This window comes from Anomaloglossus baeobatrachus, chromosome 9 (genome assembly GCF_048569485.1).
Source record: "Anomaloglossus baeobatrachus isolate aAnoBae1 chromosome 9, aAnoBae1.hap1, whole genome shotgun sequence".
Lineage (NCBI taxonomy): Eukaryota > Metazoa > Chordata > Amphibia > Anura > Aromobatidae > Anomaloglossus > Anomaloglossus baeobatrachus.
In genome coordinates, this window is record NC_134361.1 from 3,364,008 (window position 1) to 3,388,272 (window position 24,265).

A 24,265-nucleotide genomic window follows, 5' to 3' on the forward strand; every position below is an offset into this window, starting at 1 on the left:
ACAGCAGGGAAAAGCCGGCCTGGATCATGACATCGGGGTGTCTGAAAGGCCGCCCTCCTTTACTATCCCCTGGGCTTGATATATTTTAATATGGCTGCAATTCTGTACATGGTGTATACTATATACTCACTGCTGATGATTCTGCACACGGTGTATGCTATATACTCACTGCTGATAACTCTGCACACGGTGTATGCTATATACTCACTGCTGATAATTCTGCACACGGTGTATGCGATATACTCACTGCTGATAACTCTGCACACGGTGTATGCTATATACTCACTGCTGATAATTCTGCACACGGTGTATGCTATATACTCACTGCTGATAGTTCTGCACACGGTGTATGCTATATACTCACTGCTGATAATTCTGCACACGGTGTATGCTATATACTCACTGCTGATAACTACACACGGTGTATGCTATATACTCACTGCTGATAATTCTGCACACGGTGTATGTTATATACTCACTGCTGATAACTACACACGGTGTATGCTATATACTCACTGCTGATAACTCTGCACACGGTGTATGCTATATACTCACTGCTGATAATTCTGCACACGGTGTATGCGATATACTCACTGCTGATAACTCTGCACACGGTGTATGCTATATACTCACTGCTGATAATTCTGCACACGGTGTATGCGATATACTCACTGCTGATAATTCTGTACACGGTGTATACTATATACTCACTGCTGATAATTCTGCACACGGTGTATGCTATATACTCACTGCTGATAATTCTGCACACGGTGTATGCTATATACTCACTGTTGATGATTCTGCACACGGTGTATGCTATATACTCACTGCTGATAATTCTGCAAACGGTGTATGCTATATACTCACTGCTGATAATTCTGCACACGGTGTATGCTATATACTCACTGCTGATAATTCTGCACACAGTGTATGCTATATACTCACTGCTGATGTATAGTATATATGTAGTATGATAGGCGCCATATACCCTGCGAGGTGGCATATTTCCTGGTAGGCGCCATATTCCCTGCGAGGCGCCATATTCCCTGCGAGGCGCCATATTCCCTGTGAGGCGCCATATTCCCTGCAAGGCGCCATATTCCCTGCGAGGCGTTGTTCCCTGCGAGGCGTTATTCCCTGCGAGGCACCATATTCCCTGCGAGGCGCCATAGTCCCTGGTAGGCGCCATATTTCCTGCGAGGCACCATATTTCCTGCGAGGCGTTGTTCCCTGCGAGGCGGCATATTCCCTCCGAGGCTCCATATTCCCTGCGAGGCTCCATATTCCCTGGTAGGCACCATATTTCCTGCGAGGTGCCATATTCCCTGCGAAGCACCATATTCCCTGCGAGGCGCCATATTCCCTGCAAGGCGCCATATTCCCTGCGAGGCGCCATATTCCCTGTGAGGAGTTGTTCCCTGCGAGGCGCCATATTCCCTGTGAGGCGTTGTTCCCTGCGAGGCATTATTCCCTGCGAGGCACCATATTCCCTGCGAGGCGCCATATTCCCTGGTAGGCGCCATATACCCTGCGAGGCGGCATATTCCATGCGAGGTGCCATATTCCCTGGTAGGTGCCATATACCCTGCGAGGTGCCATATTCCCTGGTAGGCGCCATATTCCCTGCGAGGCGCCATATTCCCTGCGAGGCGCCATATTCCCTGTGAGGCGCCATATTCCCTGCGAGGCGTTGTTCCCTGGGAGGCGCCATATTCCCTGTGAGGCGTTGTTCCCTGTGAGGCATTATTCCCTGCGAGGCACCATATTCCCTGCGAGGCGCCATAGTCCCTGGTAGGCGCCATATACCCTGCGAGGTGGCATATTCCCTGGTAGGCGCCATATTCCCTGCGAGGCGCCATATTCCCTGCGAGGCGCCATATTCCCTGCGAGGCGTTGTTCCCTGCGAGGCGCCATATTCCCTGTGAGGCGTTGTTCCCTGTGAGGCGTTATTCCCTGCGAGGCACCATATTCCCTGCGAGGCGCCATAGTCCCTGGTAGGCGCCATATTTCCTGCGAGGCATCATATTTCCTGCGAGGCGTTGTTCCCTGCGAGGCGGCATATTCCCTCCGAGGCTCCATATTCCCTGCGAGGCTCCATATTCCCTGGTAGGCACCATATTTCCTGCGAGGTGCCATATTCCCTGCGAAGCACCATATTCCCTGCGAGGCGCCATATTCCCTGCAAGGCGCCATATTCCCTGCGAGGCGTTGTTCCCTGCGAGGCGCCATATTCCCTGGTAGGTGCCATATACCCTGCGAGTTGGCATATTCCCTGGTAGGCGCCATATTCCCTGCGAGGCGCCATATTCCCTGCGAGGCGCCATATTCCCTGCGAGGCGCCATATTCCCTGCGAGGCGCCATATTCCCTGCGAGGCACCATATTCCCTGTGAGGCGTTGTTCCCTGTGAGGCGTTATTCCCTGCGAGGCACCATATTCCCTGCGAGGCGCCATAGTCCCTGGTAGGCGCCATATTTCCTGCGAGGCACCATATTTCCTGCGAGGCGTTGTTCCCTGCGAGGCGGCATATTCCCTCCGAGGCTCCATATTCCCTGGTAGGCACCATATTTCCTGCGAGGTGCCATATTCCCTGCGAAGCACCATATTCCCTGCGAGGCGCCATATTCCCTGCTGCGAGATGCCATATTCTCTGGGAGGCGCCATATTCCCTGCGAGGCGCCATATTCTCTGCGAGGCGCCATATACCCTGCGAAGTGCCATATACCCTGCAAAGTGCCATATTCCCTTCGAAGCGCCATATTCCCTGCGAGGTGCCATATTCCCTGGGAGGCGCCATATTCCCTGCGAGGCGCCATATTCCCTGCGAAACGCCATATTCCCTGCAAAGTGCCATATTCCCTTCGAAGCGCCATATTCCCTGCGAGGTGCCATATTCCCTGGGAGGCGCCATATTCCCTGCGAGGCGCCATATTCCCTGCGAAACGCCATATTCCCTGCGAGGTGCTATATTCCCTGGGAGGCGCCATATTCCCTGAGAGGCGCCATATTCCCTGCGAAGCACCATATTCCCTGCGAGGTGGCATATTCCCTGGGAGGCGCCATATTCGCTGCGAGGTGCCATATTCCCTGGGAGGCGCCATATTCCCTGCGAGGTGCCATATTCCCTGGGAGGCGCCATATTCCCTGCAAGGCGCCATATTCCCTGAGAGGCGCCATATTCCCTGCGAGGTGCCATATTCCCTGCAAGGTGCCATATTCCCTGCAAGGTGGCATATTCCCTGGGAGGCGCCATATTCCCTGTGAAGTGCCATATTCCTTGGGAGGTGCCATATTCCCTGCGAGGTGCCATATTCCCTGCGAAGCGCCATATTCCCTGCAAGGTGGCATATTCCCTGGGAGGCGCCATATTCCCTGCGAGGTGCCATATTCCCTGGGAGGCGCCATATTCCCTGCGAAGCACCATATTTTCTGTGAGGTGCCATATTCTCTGCGAGGCGGCATATTCCCTGCAAGGTGGCATATTCCCTGCGAGGTGCCATATTTCCTGGGAGGCGCCATATTCCCTGCAAGGTGGCATATTCCCTGCGAGGTGCCATATTTCCTGGGAGGCGCCATATTCCCTGCGAAGCACCATATTTTCTGTGAGGTGCCATATTCCCTGCGAGGCGCCATATTCCCTGCGAGGCACCATATTCCCTGCGAGGTGCCATATTCCCTGGGAGGCGCCATATTCCCTGCGAGGTGCCATATTCCCTGGGAGGCGCCATATTCCCTGCGAGGTGCCATATTCCCTGGGAGGCGCCATATTCCCTGCGAAGCACCATATTTTCTGTGAGGTGCCATATTCTCTGCGAGGCGGCATATTCCCTGCAAGGTGGCATATTCCCTGCGAGGTGCCATATTTCCTGGGAGGCGCCATATTCCCTGCAAGGTGGCATATTCCCTGCGAGGTGCCATATTTCCTGGGAGGCGCCATATTCCCTGCGAAGCACCATATTTTCTGTGAGGTGCCATATTCCCTGCGAGGCGCCATATTCCCTGCGAGGCGCCATATTCCCTGCGAGGTGCCATATTCCCTGGGAGGCGCCATATTCCCTGCGAGGTGCCATATTCCCTGGGAGGCGCCATATTCCCTGCGAGGTGCCATATTCCCTGGGAGGCGCCATATTCCCTGGGAGGCGCCATATTCCCTGCGAAGCACCATATTTTCTGTGAAGCGCCATATTCCCTGCGAGACGGCATATTCCCTGCGAGGTGCCATATTCCCTGCAAATCACCATATTTTCTGTGAAGCGCCATATTCCCTGCGAGGCGCCATATTCCCTGCGAGGCGCCATATTCCCTGCGAGGCGCCATATTCCCTGCGAGGTGCCATATTCCCTGCGAGGCGCCATATTCCCTGCGAGGCGCCATATTCCCTGCAAGACGGCATATTCCCTGCGAGGCGCCATATTCCCTGCGAGGTGCCATATTCCCTGCGAAACGCCATATTCCCTGCGAGGCACCATATTCCCTGCGAGGCGCCATATTCCCTGCGAGGCGCCATATTCCCTGCGAGGCTCCATATTCCCTGGTAGGCACCATATTTCCTGCGAGGTGCCATATTCCCTGCGAAGCACCATATTCCCTGCGAGGCGCCATATTCCCTGCAAGGCGCCATATTCCCTGCGAGGCGTTGTTCCCTGCGAGGCGCCATATTCCCTGGTAGGTGCCATATACCCTGCGAGTTGGCATATTCCCTGGTAGGCGCCATATTCCCTGCGAGGCGCCATATTCCCTGCGAGGCGCCATATTCCCTGCGAGGCGCCATATTCCCTGCGAGGCACCATATTCCCTGTGAGGCGTTGTTCCCTGTGAGGCGTTATTCCCTGCGAGGCACCATATTCCCTGCGAGGCGCCATAGTCCCTGGTAGGCGCCATATTTCCTGCGAGGCACCATATTTCCTGCGAGGCGTTGTTCCCTGCGAGGCGGCATATTCCCTCCGAGGCTCCATATTCCCTGGTAGGCACCATATTTCCTGCGAGGTGCCATATTCCCTGCGAAGCACCATATTCCCTGCGAGGCGCCATATTCCCTGCTGCGAGATGCCATATTCTCTGGGAGGCGCCATATTCCCTGCGAGGCGCCATATTCTCTGCGAGGCGCCATATACCCTGCGAAGTGCCATATACCCTGCAAAGTGCCATATTCCCTTCGAAGCGCCATATTCCCTGCGAGGTGCCATATTCCCTGGGAGGCGCCATATTCCCTGCGAGGCGCCATATTCCCTGCGAAACGCCATATTCCCTGCAAAGTGCCATATTCCCTTCGAAGCGCCATATTCCCTGCGAGGTGCCATATTCCCTGGGAGGCGCCATATTCCCTGCGAGGCGCCATATTCCCTGCGAAACGCCATATTCCCTGCGAGGTGCTATATTCCCTGGGAGGCGCCATATTCCCTGAGAGGCGCCATATTCCCTGCGAAGCACCATATTCCCTGCGAGGTGGCATATTCCCTGGGAGGCGCCATATTCGCTGCGAGGTGCCATATTCCCTGGGAGGCGCCATATTCCCTGCGAGGTGCCATATTCCCTGGGAGGTGCCATATTCCCTGGGAGGCGCCATATTCCCTGCAAGGCGCCATATTCCCTGAGAGGCGCCATATTCCCTGCGAGGTGCCATATTCCCTGCAAGGTGCCATATTCCCTGCAAGGTGGCATATTCCCTGGGAGGCGCCATATTCCCTGTGAAGTGCCATATTCCTTGGGAGGTGCCATATTCCCTGCGAGGTGCCATATTCCCTGCGAAGCGCCATATTCCCTGCAAGGTGGCATATTCCCTGGGAGGCGCCATATTCCCTGCGAGGTGCCATATTCCCTGGGAGGCGCCATATTCCCTGCGAAGCACCATATTTTCTGTGAGGTGCCATATTCTCTGCGAGGCGGCATATTCCCTGCAAGGTGGCATATTCCCTGCGAGGTGCCATATTTCCTGGGAGGCGCCATATTCCCTGCAAGGTGGCATATTCCCTGCGAGGTGCCATATTTCCTGGGAGGCGCCATATTCCCTGCGAAGCACCATATTTTCTGTGAGGTGCCATATTCCCTGCGAGGTGCCATATTCCCTGCGAGGCGCCATATTCCCTGCGAGGTGCCATATTCCCTGGGAGGCGCCATATTCCCTGCGAGGTGCCATATTCCCTGGGAGGCGCCATATTCCCTGCGAGGTGCCATATTCCCTGGGAGGCGCCATATTCCCTGCGAAGCACCATATTTTCTGTGAGGTGCCATATTCTCTGCGAGGCGGCATATTCCCTGCAAGGTGGCATATTCCCTGCGAGGTGCCATATTTCCTGGGAGGCGCCATATTCCCTGCAAGGTGGCATATTCCCTGCGAGGTGCCATATTTCCTGGGAGGCGCCATATTCCCTGCGAAGCACCATATTTTCTGTGAGGTGCCATATTCCCTGCGAGGCGCCATATTCCCTGCGAGGCGCCATATTCCCTGCGAGGTGCCATATTCCCTGGGAGGCGCCATATTCCCTGCGAGGTGCCATATTCCCTGGGAGGCGCCATATTCCCTGCGAGGTGCCATATTCCCTGGGAGGCGCCATATTCCCTGGGAGGCGCCATATTCCCTGCGAAGCACCATATTTTCTGTGAAGCGCCATATTCCCTGCGAGACGGCATATTCCCTGCGAGGTGCCATATTCCCTGCAAATCACCATATTTTCTGTGAAGCGCCATATTCCCTGCGAGGCGCCATATTCCCTGCGAGGCGCCATATTCCCTGCGAGGCGCCATATTCCCTGCGAGGTGCCATATTCCCTGCGAGGCGCCATATTCCCTGCGAGGCGCCATATTCCCTGCAAGACGGCATATTCCCTGCGAGGCGCCATATTCCCTGCGAGGTGCCATATTCCCTGCGAAACGCCATATTCCCTGCGAGGCACCATATTCCCTGCGAGGCGCCATATTCCCTGCGAGGCGCCATATTCCCTGCGAGGTGCCATATTCCCTGCGAGGCGCCATATTCCCTGCGAGGCGCCATATTCCCTGCGAGGCGCCATATTCCCTGCGAGGCACCATATTCCCTGTGAGGCGTTGTTCCCTGTGAGGCGTTATTCCCTGCGAGGCACCATATTCCCTGCGAGGTGCCATATTCCCTGCGAGGCGCCATATTCCCTGCGAGGCGCCATATTCCCTGCGAGGTGCCATATTCCCTGCGAGGTGCCATATTCCCTGCGAGGTGCCATATTCCCTGGTAGGCGCCATATTCCCTGCGAGATGCCATATTCCCTGCGAGGCGCACTCTTCTTCATACGGTGCCTCTTACTCCCGCTCTCTTCATGGTGATTGTGCCCATCAATCTCTGGGAGTTCGGGGTCCGGTTTCGTGTTTTTCGGACGTCATCTATATATCTATTACATGATGTGTAAAACATTCAGGAGAAAACACGAGAAGAAATGGAGTGACATTTCTCCTTCTATTCTCATTTGCATCGTGTTACCCAGAATCCTTTGTGAAGCCTCCCGCCATATGACAAGTGAGCCAATTAGATGGCGGTTAGTGGTGGGACGCGGCGGACTCTGGAGGATTCTGACGCTGCTGTGGAAGCTGTTGAGAGAGAGGAGAAAAAAATTGATCTTGAAGACCTGATGCCATCTGCAACATTTTAGAAGAGGCCAGCAGTTTTTGTGATTTTCCAGGGACACATTAGGAATACATGGAGATAAAAATAGCCGCGCTGCGAGTCCTGGGAACGCGGCTGCCAGGAAGGCAATTAACATTTACATTCTAGATCACAACTTTCCAGGATAACAGGTTTAGCGGATTACAGAGCAGGAACGTTACCGAGCAGATGTGACGGTGCAGCGACTATCCGGGGAGGTGAACAGAGCAGGAACGTTACCGAGCAGATGTGACAGAACAGCGACTATCCGGGGAGGTGAACAGAGCAGGAACGTTACTGAGCAGATGTGACGGTGCAGGGACTATCCGGGGAGGTGAACAGAGCAGGAACGTTACCGAGCAGATGTGACAGTGCAGCGACTATCCGGGGAGGTGAACAGAGCAGCAACGTTACCGAGCAGATGTGATGGAATAGCGACTATCCGGGGAGGTGAACAGAGCAGGAACGTTACCGAGCAGATGTGACGGTACAGCGACTATCCGGGGAGGTGAACAGAGCAGGAACGTTACCGAGCAGATGTGACAGAACAGCGACTATCCGGGGAGGTGAACAGAGCAGGAACGTTACCGAGCAGATGTGACGGTGCAGCGACTATCCGGGGAGGTGAACAGAGCAGGAACGTTACCGAGCAGATGTGACGGTGCAGCGACTATACGGGGAGGTGAACAGAGCAGGAACGTTACCGAGCAGATGTGACGGTGCAGCGACTATCCGGGGAGGTGAACAGAGCAGGAACGTTACCGAGCAGATGTGACAGTGCAGCGACTATCCGGGGAGGTGAACAGAGCAGCAACGTTACCGAGCAGATGTGATGGAATAGCGACTATCCGGGGAGGTGAACAGAGCAGGAACGTTACCGAGCAGATGTGACGGTGCAGCGACTATCCGGGGAGGTGAACAGAGCAGGAACGTTACCGAGCAGATGTGACGGTGCAGCGACTATCCGGGGAGGTGAACAGAGCAGGAACGTTACCGAGCAGATGTGACGGTGCAGCGACTATCCGGGGAGGTGAACAGAGCAGGAGCGTTACCAAGCAGATGTGACGGTACAGCGACTATCCGGGGAGGTGAACAGAGCAGGAACGTTACCGAGCAGATGTGACGGTGCAGCGACTATCCGGGGAGGTGAACAGAGCAGGAACGTTACCGAGCAGATGTGACGGTGCAGCGACTATCCGGGGAGGTGAACAGAGCAGGAGCGTTACCAAGCAGATGTGACGGTACAGCGACTATCCGGGGAGGTGAACAGAGCAGGAACGTTACCGAGCAGATGTGACGGTGCAGCGACTATCCGGGGAGGTGAACAGAGCAGGAACGTTACCGAGCAGATGTGACGGTACAGCGACTATCCGGGGAGGTGAACAGAGCAGGAACGTTACCGAGCAGATGTGATGGAACAGCGACTATACGGGGAGGTGAACAGAGTAAGAACGTTACCGAGCAGATGTGATGGAACAGCGACTATACGGGGAGGTGAACAGAGCAGGAACGTTACCGAGCAGATGTGATGGAACAGCGACTATACGGGGAGGTGAACAGAGCAGGAACGTTACCGAGCAGATGTGACGGTGCAGCGACTATCCGGGGAGGTGAACAGAGCAGGAACGTTACCGAGCAGATGTGACGGTACAGCGACTATCCGGGGAGGTGAACAGAGCAGGAACGTTACCGAGCAGATGTGACGGTGCAGCGACTATCCGGGGAGGTGAACAGAGCGGGAACGTTACCGAGCAGATGTGATGGAACAGCGACTATCCGGGGAGGTGAACAGAGCAGGAACGTTACCGAGCAGATGTGACGGTACAGCGACTATCCGGGGAGGTGAACAGAGCGGGAACGTTACCGAGCAGATGTGACGGTACAGCGACTATCCGGGGAGGTGAACAGAGCGGGAACGTTACCGAGCAGATGTGACGGTACAGCGACTATCCGGGGAGGTGAACAGAGCGGGAACGTTACCGAGCAGATGTGACGGTGCAGCGACTATCCGGGGAGGTGAACAGCGCAGGAACGTTACCGAGCAGATGTGATGGAACAGCGACTATACAGGGAGGTGAACAGAGCAGGAACGTTACCGAGCAGATGTGACGGTACAGCGACTATACGGAGAGGTGAACAGAGCGGGAACGTTACCGAGCAGATGTGATGGAACAGCGACTATCCGGGGAGGTGAACAGAGCGGGAACGTTACCGAGCAGATGTGACGGTGCAGCGACTATCCGGGGAGGTGAACAGCGCAGGAACGTTACCGAGCAGATGTGATGGAACAGCGACTATACGGGGAGGTGAACAGAGCAGGAACGTTACCGAGCAGATGTGACGGTACAGCGACTATCCGGGGAGGTGAACAGAGCAGGAACGTTACCGAGCAGATGTGATGGAACAGCGACTATACAGGGAGGTGAACAGAGCAGGAACATTACCGAGCAGATGTGACGGTGCAGCGACTATACGGGGAGGTGAACAGAGCAGGAACATTACCGAGCAGATGTGACGGTGCAGCGACTATCCGGGGAGGTGAACAGACAGGAACGTTACCGAGCAGATGTGACGGTGCAGCGACTATCCGGGGAGGCGAACAGAGCAGGAACGTTACCGAGCAGATGTGACGGAAGAGATCACTTCCTCAGACATTGTCTGGTAAGCCAGGGTTCCAAGCTGCTCTTCTATGTAGGCTTCTGTTTAGCAAAGTGACCGTACACAGGGAGACATCATGTATGGGACCGCTGGCCTCTCTGCCCTTTTCAGCCTCTGCCAGCACCCCAGGTTTGGAGGCCTCTGTGCACTTTACAGCCGCTACCAGCACCTCGGACAAGGAGGCCTCTGTGCACCTTACAGCCACTGCCAGCACCCCAGATTTGGAGGCCTCTGTGCACCTTACAGCCACTGCCAGCACCCCAGATTTGGAGGCCTCTGTGCAACTTACAGCCACTGCCAGCACCCCAGATTTGGAGGCCTCTATGCACCTTACAGCCACTGCCAGCACCCCAGGTTTGGAGGCCGCTGTGCACCTTACAGCCACTGCCAGCACCCCAGATTAGGAGGCCGCTGTGCACATTACAGCCACTGCCAGCACCCCAGATTTGGAGGCCTCTGTGCACCTTACAGCCACTGCCAGCACCCCAGATTTGGAGGCCTCTGTGCACCTTACAGCCACTGCCAGCACCCCAGATTTGGAGGCCTCTGTGCACCTTACAGCCACTGCTAGCACCCCAGATTTGGAGGCCTCTGTGCACCTTACAGCCACTGCCAGCACCCCAGATTAGGAGGCCGCTGTGCACCTTACAGCCACTGCCAGCACCCCAGATTTGGAGGCCTCTGTGCACCTTACAGCCACTGCCAGCACCCCAGATTTGGAGGCCTCTGTGCACCTTACAGCCACTGCCAGCACCCCAGATTTGGAGGCCTCTGTGCACCTTACAGCCACTGCTAGCACCCCAGATTTGGAGGCCTCTGTGCACATTACAGCCACTGCCAGCACCCCAGATTTGGAGGCCGCTGTGCACATTACAGCCACTGCCAGCACCCCAGATTTGGAGGCCTCTGTGCACATTACAGCCACTGCCAGCACCCCAGATTTGGAGGCCTCTGTGCACATTACAGCCACTGCCAGCACCCCAGATTTGGAGGCCTCTGTGCACATTACAGCCACTGCCAGCACCCCAGATTTGGAGGCCTCTGTGCACATTACAGCCACTGCCAGCACCCCAGATTTGGAGGCCTCTGTGCACATTACAGCCACTGCCAGCACCCCAGATTTGGAGGCCTCTGTGCACATTACAACTCACATGTTACTACAGATGGAGATTGCCTACCTGTAAAACCAAAATGACACATGAGCATAAAACTACTACAAGGCAAGAATAGCGCCATGCCAGGCCCACCCCGGGCACTGCCCCCTGATGGTGCCGGGCCCACGCCAGGTACTGCCCCCTGATGCAGCCGGGCCCACCCCAGGTACTGCCCCCTGATGGAGCCGGGCCCACCCCAGGTACTGCCCCCTGATGGAGCCGGGCCCACCCCGGGTACTGCCCCCTGATGGAGCCGGGCCCACCCCGGGTACTGCCCCCTGATGGTGCCGGGCCCACCCCAGGCACTGCCCCCTGATGGAGCCGGGCCCACCCCAGGCACTGCCCCCTGATGGAGCCGGGCCCACGCCAGGTACTGCCCCCTGATGGAGCCGGGCCCACCCCAGGTACTGCCCCCTGATGGAGCCGGGCCCACCCCAGGCACTGCCCCCTGATGGAGCCGGGCCCACGCCAGGTACTGCCCCCTGATGGAGCCGGGCCCACGCCAGGTACTGCCCCCTGATGGAGCCGGGCCCACCCCGGGTACTGCCCCCTGATGGTGCCAGGCCCACCCCAGGTACTGCCCCCCTGATGGAGCCGGGCCCACCCCGGGTACTGCCCCCTGATGGAGCTGGGCCCACCCCGGGTACTGCCCCCTGATGGAGCTGGGCCCACCCCGGGTACTGCCCCCTGATGGTGCCGGGCCCACCCCAGGTACTGCCCCCTGATGGAGCCGGGCCCACCCCAGGCACTGCCCCCTGATGGAGCCGGGCCCACGCCAGGTACTGCCCCCTGATGGAGCCGGGCCCACCCCAGGCACTGCCCCCTGATGGAGCCGGGCCCACCCCAGGCACTGCCCCCTGATGGAGCCGGGCCCACGCCAGGTACTGCCCCCTGATGGAGCCGGGCCCACGCCAGGTACTGCCCCCTGATGGAGCCGGGCCCACCCCGGGTACTACCCCCTGATGGAGCCGGGCCCACGCCAGGTACTGCCCCCTGATGGAGCCGGGCCCACCCCGGGTACTGCCCCCTGATGGTGCCGGGCCCACGCCAGGTACTGCACCCTGATGGAGCCGGGCCCACGCCAGGTACTGCCCCCTGATGGAGCCGGGCCCACCCCAGGCACTGCCCCCTGATGGAGCCGGGCCCACCCCAGGCACTGCCCCCTGATGGAGCCGGGCCCACGCCAGGTACTGCCCCCTGATGGAGCCGGGCCCACGCCAGGTACTGCCCCCTGATGGAGCCGGGCCCACCCCAGGCACTGCCCCCTGATGGAGCCGGGCCCACGCCAGGTACTGCCCCCTGATGGAGCCGGGCCCACCCCGGGTACTGCCCCCTGATGGTGCCGGGCCCACGCCAGGTACTGCACCCTGATGGAGCCGGGCCCACGCCAGGTACTGCCCCCTGATGGTGCCGGGCCCACACCAGGTACTGCCCCCTGATGGAGCCGGGCCCACCCCGGGCACTGCCCCCTGATGGAGCCGGGCCCACGCCAGGTACTGCCCCCTGGTGGCGCACTCAGGTGTAGCTGGTTAGTGGCAGATGCCATAACACAAGGCGGGTAGAAAGTGCGGCTTCTGTCACTGCGGAAACTTGTTTTTCTTCTTTGATTGCAAAACATACAAGGAAAAAAGTAATTTTTTGCTTCTTCTTAGAAACAAGCAGCTGTTAAATGAGGCTTCCATTCATCACCAGTGACAAAGAGTCACCGGGAGCGCAGCCACCCTGACAAGCCACGGGAGAAGATGGGAAAAAGCCTCCGCTGGGAAGCATTGATCTCTCCTCTGCAGTCCCGCAGGGCCAGCATTGTGCACCGCCGAATCACACGCTGTCATGGGGCTGCAGCAGCCGAAAATCAGGAAAATAGAAAAGCAACAAAATCTATTCTGTCTGACTGGTGTGCAGACAATGATGCAGGATTAATAGTGACATCAACTGCGGGATTATACTGGAGACGGCCCGCGCATTGCAGCCTGGAGAGCGGGCCCGGGCCGAAACCCCAACCCCCCGAGCCTGAAACCCCAACCCCCCCCGAGCCTGAAACCCCAACCCCCCGGGCCTGAAACCCCAACCCCCCGGGCCTGAAACCCCAACCCCCCCCGAGCCTGAAACCCCAACCCCCCCCCGAGCCTGAAACCCCAACCCCCCCGGGCCTGAAACCCCAACCCTGCGGGCCTGAAACCCCAACCCCCGGGCCTGAAACCCCAACCCCCCGGGCCTGAAAAACCAACCCCCCCGGGCCTGAAACCCCAACCCCCCCGGGCCTGAAACCCCAACCCCCCCGGGCCTGAAACCCCAACCCCCCGGGCCTGAAACCCCAACCCCCCGGGCCTGAAACCCCAACCCCCCCGAGCCTGAAACTCCAACCCCCCCCGAGCCTGAAACCCCAACCCCCCCGAGCCTGAAACCCCAACCCCCCCCAAGCCTGAAACCCCAACCCCCCGGGCCTGAAACCCCAACCCCCCCGGGCCTGAAACCCCAACCCCCCCGGGCCTGAAACCCCAACCCCCCCCGAGCCTGAAACCCCAACCCCCCCCGAGCCTGAAACCCCAACCCCCCGAGCCTGAAACCCCAACCCCCCCCGAGCCTGAAACCCCAACCCCCCCCCCCGAGCCTGAAACCCCAACCCCCCCCGAGCCTGAAACCCCAACCCCCCGGGCCTGAAACCCCAACCCCCCGAGCCTGAAACCCCAACCCCGCAGGCCTGAAACCCCAACCCCCCCCCCGAGCCTGAAACCCCAACCCCCCCGAGCCTGAAACCCCAACCCCCCCGGGCCTGAAACCCCAACCCCCCCCCGAGCCTGAAACCCCAACCCCCCCGGGCCTGAAACCCCAACCCCCCCGGGCCTGAAACCCCAACCCCCCCGAGCCTGACACCCCAACCCCCCCGAGCCTGAAACCCCAACCCCCCCGAGCCTGAAACCCCAACCCCCCCGAGCCTGAAACCCCAACCCCCCGGGCCTGAAACCCCAACCCCCCGGGCCTGAAACCCCAACCACCCGGGCCTGAAACCCCAACCCCCCCCCGAGCCTGAAACCCCAACCCCCCCGGGCCTGAAACCCCAACCCCCCCGGGCCTGAAACCCCAACCCCCCCGGGCCTGAAACCCCAACCCCCCCGGGCCTGAAACCCCAACCCCCCCGAGCCTGAAACCCCAACCCCCCCCCGAGCCTGAAACCCCAACACCCCCGAGCCTGAAACCCCAACCCCCCCCGAGCCTGAAACCCCAACACCCCCGAGCCTGAAACCCCAACCCTGCTCCTCCTGCTCCCGGGACCAGCAGGTGACTCCGGTGTGCACCGCATAGTGAGGCAGTGGTCTGCTTTATTTCCACCAGGCTGTTTATCAACCGGCCACTGGTTAGTTTACACCATACCTGGAGAAATTGCGACACCCCCCCAAACAGAGACACCCCCCCCCCCTTACGGTGTAAAGCCCTGACTCTAAAGATTACTGATCATGTACTGATCCTCAGTTACCTCCTGTATTATACTCCAGAGCTGCACTCACTATTCTGCTGGTGCAGTCACTGTGTACATACATTACTGATCCTGAGTTCCCTCTGAGTTCCCTCCTGTATTATACTCCAGAGCTGCACTCACTGTTCTGCTGGTGCAGTCACTGTGTACATACATTACTGATCCTGAGTTACCTCCTGTATTATACTCCAGAGCTGCACTCACTATTCTGCTGGTGCAGTCACTGTGTACATACATTACTGATCCTGAGTTACCTCCTGTATTATACTCCAGAGCTGCACTCACTGTTCTGCTGGTGCAGTCACTGTGTACATACATTACTGATCCTGCGTTACCTGCTGTATTATACTCCAGAGCTGCACTCACTGTTCTGCTGGTGCAGTCACTGTGTACATACATTACTGATCCTGAGTTCCCTCCTGTATTATACTCCAGAGCTGCACTCACTGTTCTGCTGATGCAGCCACTTCTGGGGGTTTGTATCTCATACAGGGGGAGGTGGCACCTCTTTTCTTCCTGAGCACTTTGTTGCACTTTTTGCAGTGAGTGTTGTCTGGTTAAAGTGCAGTGTTGGATTTCTCTTCCTTTGCACCTCTCCATACTGATTTACACACGTGGTCTAAATTGTTGGTCCCCCTCGCTCCTCGCTCCTCGCCCCTCGCTCCTCGCTCCTCGCCCCTCAATGGTCACAGAAATAACCTGAATCTCACAAAAGAAATAATAAATCTATGAAAATGAACAGATGACGTCAGACATTGCTGCTTTTCTGCTTCCACTCATGAAATCGGCCTGGACAGAAATGATGGCGCCCCTGAACATAATGTGACAAAAGTGGCTTGTTACATCAAGGTGTGTCCACTAATTAGCATCACAAGTGTCTACAATCTTGTATCAGTCAGTGGCCTGTATATAGGGATACAGACACTCACTGTGCTGTTTGGTGACATGGTGTGTACCACACTCAACATGGACCACAGGAATCAAAGGAAAGAGTTGTCTCAGGAGATTAGAAAGACAATTATAGACAAGCATGTTAAAGCTAAAGGTTATAAGACCATCTCCAGGCAGCTTGATGTTCCTTTGACTACAGCTGAACATATTATACAGAAATGTAAGCTCCATGGGACTGTAGCCAACCTCCCTGGACATGGGCACAGGAGGAAAATTGATAACAAATCAAAGAGACCGATAATACGAATGATAACAAAAGACTCAGAAATACTTCTAAAGAGATTAAAGGTGAACCTCAAGCACAAGGAACATCAGTGTCAGATCGCTCCATCCGTCGTTGTTTGAGCCAAAGTGGACTTCATGGGAGACGACCAAGGAGGACACCATTGTTGAAAAAAATTATAAAAAGCAAAGTGGAATTTGCCAAACTACATGTTGGTAAGCCACAAAGCTTCAAAATGAAGCACAAGAAAAGAACACTCCCTACTGTGAAACATGGAGGAGTCTCTGTTATGTTCTGGGGAAGCTTTGCTGCGGACGTGTCTGCTATGTGATGCGGTCATATCTGGATACTTTGCTGCCTGTGGTGTTTGCTCTGTGGTGCGGTCGTGTCTGCTCTGTGGTGCGGTCGTGTCTATGTGGCGCGGTTGTGTCTGCTCTGTGGTGCGGTCGTGTCTGCTCTGTGGTGCGGTCATGTCTGCTCTGTGGCGCGGTCGTGTCTGCTCTGTGGCTCGGTCGTGTCTGCTCTGTAGCTCGGTCGTGTCTGCTCTGTGGCTCGGTCGTGTCTGCTCTGTGGCTCGGTCGTGTCTGCTCTGTGGCTCGATCGTGTCTGCTCTGTGGCGCGGTCGTGTCTGCTCTGTGGTGCGGTCGTGTCTGCTCTGTGGCGCGGTCGTGTCTGTGGCTCGGTCGTGTCTGCTCTGTGGTGCGGTCGTGTCTATGTGGCTCGGTCGTGTCTGCTCTGTGGCTCGGTCGTGTCTGCTCTGTGGCTCGGTCGTGTCTGCTCTGTGGCGCGGTCGTGTCTGCTCTGTGGCGCGGTCGTGTCTGCTCTGTGGCGCGGTCGTGTCTGCTCTGTGGCGCGGTCGTGTCTGCTCTGTGGTGCGGTCGTGTCTGCTCTGTGGCGCGATCGTGTCTGCTCTGTGGCGCGGTCGTGTCTGTGGCGCGGTCATGTCTGTGGCTCGGTCGTGTCTGCTCTGTGGCGCGGTCGTGTCTGCTCTGTGGCGCGGTCGTGTCTGCTCTGTGGCGCGGTCGTGTCTGCTCTGTGGCGCGGTCGTGTCTGCTCTGTGGTGCGGTCGTGTCTGCTCTGTGGCGCGATCGTGTCTGCTCTGTGGCGCGGTCGTGTCTGTGGCTCGGTCGTGTCTGCTCTGTGGCGCGGTCGTGTCTGCTCTGTGGCGCGGTCGTGTCTGCTCTGTGGCGCGGTCGTGTCTGCTCTGTGGCGCGGTCGTGTCTGCTCTGTGGCGCGGTCGTGTCTGCTCTGTGGCGCGGTCGTGTCTGCTCTGTGGTGCGGTCGTGTCTGCTCTGTGGCGCGGTCGTGTCTGTGGCTCGGTCGTGTCTGCTCTGTGGTGCGGTCGTGTCTGTGGTGCAGTCGTGTCTGTGGCGCGGTCGTGTCTATGTGGCTCGGTTGTGTCTGCTCTGTGGCACGGTCGTGTCTGTGGCGCGGTCGTGTCTATGTGGCTCGGTCGTGTCTGCTCTGTGGTGCGGTCGTGTCTGTGGCGCGGTCGTGTCTATGTGGCTCAGTTGTGTCTGCTCTGTGGCGCGGTCGTGTCTATGTGGTGCGGTCGTGTCTGCTCTGTGGTGCGGTCGTGTCTGCTCTATGGTGCGGTCGTGTCTGTGGCTCGGTCGTGTCTATGTGGCTCGGTCGTGTCTGCTCTGTGGTGCGGTCGTGTCTCTGGCTCGGTTGTGTCTGCTCTGTGGCTCGGTCGTATCTATGTGGCTCGGTCGTGTCTATGTGGCTCGGTCGTATCTATGTGGCTTGGTCGTGTCTATGTGGCTCGGTCGTGTCTATGTGGCTCGGTTGTGTCTGCTCTGTGGCTCGGTCGTGTCTATGTGGCTCGGTCGTGTCTATGTGGCTCGGTCGTGTCTATGTGGCTCGGTTGTGTCTGCTCTGTGGTGCGGTCGTGTCTATGTGGCTCGGTCGTGTCTATGTGGCTCGGTTGTGTCTGCTCTGTGGCTCGGTCGTGTCTATGTGGCTCGGTCGTGTCTATGTGGCTCGGTCGTGTCTGCTCTGTGGCTCGGTCGTGTCTATGTGCCACGGTCGTGTCTATGTGCCGCGGTCGTGTCTATGTGCCGCGGTCGTGTCTATGTGCCGCGGTCGTGTCTATGTGCCGCGGTCGTGTCTATGTGGCGCGGTCGTGTCTATGTGGCGCGGTTGTGTCTGCTCTGTGGCTCGGTCGTGTCTATGTGGCTCGGTCGTGTCTATGTGGCTCGGTCGTGTCTATGTGGCTCGGTCGTGTCTATGTGGCTCGGTCGTGTCTATGTGGCTCGGTCGTGTCTATGTGGCTCGGTCGTGTCTATGTGGCTCGGTCGTGTCTATGTGGCTCGGTCGTGTCTATGTGGCGCGGTCGTGTCTATGTGGCGCGGTCGTGTCTATGTGGCGCGGTCGTGTCTATGTGGCGCGGTTGTGTCTGCTCTGTGGCTCGGTAGTGTCTATGTGGCTCGGTTGTGTCTGCTCTGTGGCTCGGTCGTGTCTGTGGCTCGGTTGTGTCTGCTCTGTGGCTCGGTCGTGTCTATGTGGCTCGGTCGTGTCTATGTGGCTCGGTCGTGTCTATGTGGCTCGGTCGTGTCTATGTGGCTCGGTTGTGTCTGCTCTGTGGCTCGGTCGTGTCTGTGGCTCGGTCGTGTCTATGTGGCTCGGTCGTGTCTATGTGGCTCGGTCGTGTCTATGTGGCTCGGTCGTGTCTATGTGGCTCGGTCGTGTCTGTGGCTCGGTCGTGTCTGTGGCTCGGTCGTGTCTATGTGGCTCGGTCGTGTCTATGTGGCTCGGTCGTGTCTATGTGGCTCGGTCGTGTCTATGTGGCTCGGTCGTGTCTATGTGGCTCGGTCGTGTCTATGTGGCTCGGTCGTGTCTATGTGGCTCGGTCGTGTCTGTGGCTCGGTTGTGTCTGCTCTGTGGCTCGGTCGTGTCTATGTGGCTTGGTCGTGTCTATGTGGCTCGGTTGTGTCTGCTCTGTGGCTCGGTCGTGTCTATGTGGCTCGGTCGTGTCTATGTGGCTCGGTCGTGTCTATGTGGCTCGGTTGTGTCTGCTCTGTGGCTCGGTCGTGTCTATGTGGCTCGGTCGTGTCTATGTGGCTCGGTCGTGTCTATGTGGCTCGGTCGTGTCTATGTGGTGCGGTCGTGTCTATGTGGCTCGGTCGTGTCTATGTGGCTTGGTCGTGTCTATGTGGCTCGGTCGTGTCTGCTCTGTGGCTCGGTCGTGTCTGTGGCTCGGTCGTGTCTATGTGGCTCGGTCGTGTCTATGTGGCTCGGTCGTGTCTATGTGGCTCGGTTGTGTCTGCTCTGTGGCTCGGTTGTGTCTGTGGCTCGGTCGTGTCTGTGGCTCGGTCGTGTCTATGTGGCTTGGTCGTGTCTATGTGGCTCGGTTGTGTCTGCTCTGTGGCTCGGTCGTGTCTATGTGGCTCGGTCGTGTCTATGTGGCTCGGTCGTGTCTATGTGGCTCGGTCGTGTCTATGTGGTGCGGTCGTGTCTATGTGGCTCGGTCGTGTCTATGTGGCTTGGTCGTGTCTATGTGGCTCGGTCGTGTCTGCTCTGTGGCTCGGTCGTGTCTGTGGCTCGGTCGTGTCTATGTGGCTCGGTCGTGTCTATGTGGCTCGGTCGTGTCTATGTGGCTCGGTTGTGTCTGCTCTGTGGCTCGGTTGTGTCTGTGGCTCGGTCGTGTCTGTGGCTCGGTCGTGTCTATGTGGCTCGGTCGTGTCTATGTGGTGCGGGCGTTTCTGGCTACTTTACTCCTTGGTTATTTCCTGCCCCTGTGAGTGTAATAGTCGTGTTCCTGCGCGCTGCGCCCCTGTAGGACCCCGCAGGACGCTCCAGCGGAGGGGATATATCCCTGTAATAATCCCTGATCTGTGGATGAGGACGTCCTGGAATTGTCAGTGTTACTTTGTCTCGTGCTGAGAACATGTAACACTGATAATATTATTACATCGCATTGTCTCACCTACGATCGCAGCACACGTGACAACGCGCAGAAGTGTGACATCATTATACAATGAGGAGATCACATTCACCAGTAAATTACTGCATCTATTGTTCATGAGGACTGGAAAAGACGAAGCATGGAGCCGCGTCTGACCGTGTCCTGCCTCCATCCAAACAATGGGGGCAGCGCTGCAGGGTCCGATGGGGAGAGAACGTAGACTAGTCAGCTCATGCCATATTGTATCCAGGCTGAGACCGGCCGGCAGGGAAGCAGGGGAAGTCCCTGGTAGGCCTTTCTGCTGCAGTAACCACTTTCCAGCAGCAGGAGCTGATTATGTACAGAGGCAGCAGCTCATCTCTCAGCCAGGTCCAGTATACAGACAATATATGTATACAGACAATATATGTATACAGACAATATATGTATACAGACAATATATAGAGGGAAATCTGTGATGAGGCAGATGACAGGTAACAGTGGCCCCGGGTCAGTGTCACTCGGGGGCTCTTGAAATCCCGTCTGACTCTGTGTCTATCTGAGGGTCTTGTCGTTCATCTTTACACTGTAGGTTCCCCTCACTTATTACCGTTCACTTTGTGACATTTTCATGCGTTTCCACCCTCGTTACTGGACGACACCAGAAAAAATGTGTAAAGCAAAAAATGTGTGTGGAGGGGGGACCCCAGATCGCACCCCTGAATCTCATGCCTGTCTTCTGTTCCTTTGTAGTTTCTGCACAGACCCTGAAGGCGAGCCTGGACGCCATGGATCACCAGATCAAGCGCCTGGAAGGCGACATCAAGAACGTCCCGCGCACCGACAATCCCCGCGACCGGTTTGTGGAGAAGATGACCATATCCTTTCACTGATCGCTTCACATTAAGCAGAAACACGAGTTCAATATTTACACAGCCAGAAATTAGCAGCTCAGCGACAGTCTGACTTCACACATGAGCTGGCGAGAGTAGCGCTAGGGGGTAAGGAGAAGCGGAACGACGCGGCCCAGAAACCGCTGACACGTGCGCACAACAGTCTGCACAGCGGCCACCGCGCAGCATCAGATATAGAAGCAAATGCAGCATTAATGGTACCTGAAATAAAATAATGGGATGTATTAAAAGAGGTAAAAATCGAGTTCTACCTCTGTACAAGTCACTAGAGCGACCGCACTTATATACTGTGTACAATTCTGGTCACCGATATATAAGAAGGACATAGCTGAACTGGAGAGGGTGCAGAGAAGAGCCACCAAGATTATTAGAGGAATGGGGGGCTGCAATACCAAGACAGGAAAAACGAAGGCTTAGGGGGGATCTAATCACAATGTATAAATATATGAGGGGACAGTACAGAGACCTTTCCAAAGATCTTTTTACACCTAGGCCTGCGACTGGAACATGGGGGCATCCGCTACGTCTTGAGGAAAGAAGGTTTAATCATAATCACAGAGGAGGATTCTTTACTGTACGAGCAGTGAGACTATGGAACTCTCTGCCGCATGATGTTGTAATGAGGGAGTCACTACTAACATTAAGCAGAGCCTGGACGCCTTTCTTGAAAAATGTAATATTACCAGTTATGTATATTAGATTTTATGACAGGGTGTTGATCCAGGGAACTAGTCTGATTGCCGGATGTGGACGAAGGAAGGACATTTTTTCCCCATTGGAGCTTGTTTGCCACATTGTTTGTTGTTTTTTTTGCCTTCCTCTGGATCAACATGTTAGGCTACGGGTTAAACTAGATGGACTTAGGCGGGCTTTGCACGTTGCGACATCACAGGCGTGATTTCGGTGGGGTCATGTCGAAAATGACGCACTTCCTTCATCGCTCTCGACATCGTAGTGTGTAAATCCTAGATGATACGATTAACGAGCGCAAAAGCATCGTAATCGTATCATGGGTGTAGCGTTGGCGAATTCCATAATTACGCTGACGCGACGATACGTTGTTGTTCCTCGCTCCTGCGGCAGCACACATCGCTGTGTGTGAAGTCACAGGAGCAAGGAACATCTCCTTACCTGCGTCACCGCGGCTCCCGTCGGCTATGCGGAAGGAGGTGGGCGGGATGTTTACATCCTGCTCATCTCCGCCCCTCTGCTCCTATTGGCCGCCTGCCGTGTAACGTCGTAGTAATGCTGCACGACCCGCCCCCTTAATAAGGAGGCGGGTCGCCGGCCAGTGTGACGTCGCACGGCAGGTGAGTGCATGTGAAGCTGCCGTAGCGATAATATTCGCTACAGCAGCTATCAGAATGATATTGCAGCTGCGACGGGGGCGGGGACTATCGCGCTCAGCATCACAGCATCGGCCTGCAATGTCACAGCATGCAAAGTACCCCTTAGTCTCACTTCAACCTTAAATACTATGATACTATGAAATGCAGCAGGGGCTGACGAGGAATGGCAAAGCCGGAGGAGACAAAGGGGCCGCACAGCCGAGCCGCACAGCCAAGCCACACAGCCACACAGATAAGCCGCACAGCCGAGCCGCACAGCCGAGCCGCACAGCCAATCCGCACTGCCACACAGTCGAGCCGCACAGCCAAGCCACACAGATAAGCCGCACAGCCGAGCCACACAGCCGAGCCGCACTGCCGCACAGCCGAGCCGCACAGCCGAGCCGCACAGCCGAGCCGCACAGCCACACAGATAAGCCGCACAGCCGAGCCGCACAGCCGAGCCGCACAGCCAATCCGCACTGCCACACAGCCGAGCCGCACAGCCGAGCCGCACAGCCGAGCCGCACAGCCAAGCCACACAACCAAGCCACTCTGCCACACAGATAAGCCACACTGCCACAAAGCCGAGCTGCACAGCTGAGCCGCACAGCTGAGCCGCACAGCCAATCCGCACTGCCACACAGCCGAGCCGCACAGCCAAGCCACACAGCCGAGCCGCACAGCCGAGCCGCACAGCCGAGCCACACAACCAAGCCACTCTGCCACACAGCCGAGCCACACAGCCGAGCCACACAGCCGAGCCGCACAGCCAAGCCACACAGCCGAGCCGCACAGCCAAGCTGCACAGCCGAGCCGCACAGCCAAGCTGCACAGCCAAGCCACACAGCCACACAGATAAGCCGCACTGCCACACAGCCGAGCCACACAGTCAAGCCACACAACCAATTCGCACTGCCGCACAGGCAAGCCACACAGCCGTGTTGCACTGCTACACATCCGAGCCGCACTTCCGCACAGCCGAGCCCCACAGCCGAGCCCCACAGCCGAGCCACACTGCTGCACAGGCAAGACACACAACCGAGCCGCACTGTCGCACAGCCAAGCCGCGCTGCTCAGCTCTTTTTCTTCTGCAGAAAGTGAGGAGAAGCGAAATTACAGGTTTATTCTGTATTACATTTATTAACACGAAGAATAGGAGAAAAGTGATAAGAATGAGAGAAAGAATGACACAAAGTAACAGAACTACAGCGAGGACAAATAGAAATACATTTATATTCTTACCTTCAGGGGCTGTTACATTCTATGTGTGTATCTATTATCTATTATATGTGTATTATGTATTCTATTTCACAGGTGCGCGACTAAAAAGCTGTTTGATTATTTTCATCTAATTTCTGTGTATATTGATGTGCTGAAAGCAAAACAAATATTGGAAATCCTGGAAGTGAGGATTTGCCACAAAATGCAAAATTCTCTTGAAATTTAGTACATTTTTCTCAATTTTTTGATCTTAGGGTTTTTAACCAAATTTAAAGTCAAAATTACTATTAATTAATTCAGTGCAATCAAGATATACAATGCCCAATATAACTGTCAAAGAAAAGAGCTGTCAGCGTGAGCTAATGAAGCCAGCATCAGCATGCTGCAAGCTGGGCGCGTGAGCGAATGAAGCCAGCATCAGCATGCTGCAAGCTGGGCGCGTGAGCTAATGAAGCCAGCATCAGCATGCTGCAAGCTGGACGCGTGAGCTAATGAAGCCAGCATCAGCATGCTGCAAGCTGGACGCGTGAGCTAATAAAGCCAGCATCAGCATGCTGCAAGCTGGGCGCGTGAGCTAATAAAGCCAGCATCAGCATGCTGCAAGCTGGACGCGTGAGCTAATGAAGCCAGCATCAGCATGCTGCAAGCTGGACGCGTGAGCTAATAAAGCCAGCATCAGCATGCTGCAAGCTGGGCGCGTGAGCTAATAAAGCCAGCATCAGCATGCTGCAAGCTGGACGCGTGAGCTAATGAAGCCAGCATCAGCATGCTGCAAGCTGGACGCGTGAGCTAATAAAGCCAGCATCAGCATGCTGCAAGCTGGGCGCGTGAGCTAATAAAG

At 56.6% G+C, this 24,265-nt stretch overlaps 1 protein-coding gene across 6 annotated transcripts in view; it reads left to right on the forward strand.

Moving 5' to 3' along the window:
• Positions 1 to 24,265, forward strand: part of DIAPH2 (diaphanous related formin 2) — a 1,791,241-nt gene that overhangs the window by 1,163,382 nt on the left and 603,594 nt on the right. For all 6 annotated transcript variants that reach the window (XR_012725273.1, XR_012725274.1, XM_075323052.1 and 3 more), the window contains one exon: positions 20,712 to 20,835. Coding sequence is in view for 4 of the 6 variants with exons in the window: in XM_075323052.1 (XP_075179167.1) it covers positions 20,712 to 20,835 (124 nt within the window). In the remaining 2 variants the exon portion in view is untranslated. The remainder of the gene's footprint in view (positions 1 to 20,711; positions 20,836 to 24,265) is intronic.